This window comes from Arachis duranensis, chromosome 6, assembly GCF_000817695.3.
Source record: "Arachis duranensis cultivar V14167 chromosome 6, aradu.V14167.gnm2.J7QH, whole genome shotgun sequence".
NCBI classification, from domain to species: domain Eukaryota; kingdom Viridiplantae; phylum Streptophyta; class Magnoliopsida; order Fabales; family Fabaceae; genus Arachis; species Arachis duranensis.
Genome location: NC_029777.3, coordinates 18,992,931 through 18,994,027, shown reverse-complemented (window position 1 = coordinate 18,994,027; position 1,097 = coordinate 18,992,931). Strand labels below are relative to the sequence as shown.

Genomic DNA, 1,097 nt, shown 5'->3' with positions numbered 1-1,097 from the left:
AAAGAGTATTAAAAATGGCCAAAAATAATATTTATCTAGTTTTAAGATGGTCATTATACAACAAGAAAAAACTTATAAAAAATCAAAATTATTACCATTTCATTACGCACTCTTGCAAAACTTATAGGTCCCATTCGATGTTGATGTTGTTGCTTTTTACGATTTTCAGAATTTAAACGAGATAGAGCCTATACCTAACAAAATTAAAGGGAGTTATATGTAATAAACTAAAAGCATAAAAAAAGACAAAGAAACAGAATTATTTATTCTACAACTCACCTTAACAGAAGGAATACTCCAATATGCAATTAACTTTTGAAATTGAACTTCTGGAATATCTAAAGGACGATTTTTCAGCATATCTTCAATGTTGTTATATCTCTCAAAATGCTTTCCCTTGATTCTTGTTTTGTAACCTTTCCAAGCTTCTCGAACACCAGTCATCACCCACCCTTTCCCCTCTTTTGGAAGAATGAACTTTGACTACGAAAAAGTACAAAACAAAAATTGTAAATGACAATTCAAGAACACTAAAAACAAAGACAAAACTGCAGTGTAAAACAGCAGCTATATATTTTCACAAAACTACAGCTAAGCCATACAAAATTGAAAATTTTCAGATCATAAAAAATAGATGAGAAATAAAACACTTACATTAATATATTTCCATATGCGCTTTTTGACTTTGAGGGGCACAGCTTTCCAACTAGTGTACATCAATGTTATGAAATCGCTATTCCTTCCCATTGTTCCAATAAAGTAAGTTAAATCATTCACTCTTCTTAGAGTTGGTCCCACTGCTTATCCTTTATAAAAAGTCACCTCTTCTCTTTCTTCCCAACTTCTTGCATGGATTTTAGCACACCTTGTTTTTCCTCGTGTCCTTCTAGTCTTTGGAGTATCTATAAATATGTGCAACTGAAGGAGCTGAAGGAGATAACATTGTGGAACTGAAGGAGCTGTTTGCTGAGGATGTAATTGAAGACTACTATTTAATAGTAATAAACAAGAAGGCATGTCATAAGACACATATATAAAAAAGTGATACATCTTTCATTCCACTTTCCTACTGTTTAATGCAATTAAAAAGTTAAAGT

The 1,097-nt window shown here is 31.5% G+C and overlaps 1 protein-coding gene across 1 annotated transcript; it reads right to left on the bottom strand.

Moving 5' to 3' along the window:
* Positions 1-53: 53 nt before the first annotated feature.
* On the bottom strand, positions 54-769 carry LOC107493291 (uncharacterized). Its single transcript, XM_016114394.3, has 3 exons — positions 655-769; positions 280-483; positions 54-188 (listed from the first exon to the last, which is right to left on the bottom strand). Exons 1-3 carry the CDS (start codon positions 745-747, stop codon positions 54-56), a joined length of 432 nt encoding a protein of 143 aa, XP_015969880.1. The 5' UTR covers positions 748-769.
* Positions 770-1,097: the final 328 nt, after the last annotated feature.

What these genes read in the sequence shown, in the direction of transcription:
- LOC107493291 (XM_016114394.3), bottom strand. Translation starts at nt 747, where the DNA reads ATGGGAAGGAATAGCGATTTCATAACATTGATGTACACTAGTTGGAAA. An exon ending in GCATATGGAAATATATTAAT is followed by an intron (nt 484 to 654) that starts GTAAGTGTTTTA and finishes ACTTTTTCGTAG; the next exon opens with TCAAAGTTCATTCTTCCAAA. An exon ending in GGAGTATTCCTTCTGTTAAG is followed by an intron (nt 189 to 279) that starts GTGAGTTGTAGA and finishes TGTTAGGTATAG; the next exon opens with GCTCTATCTCGTTTAAATTC.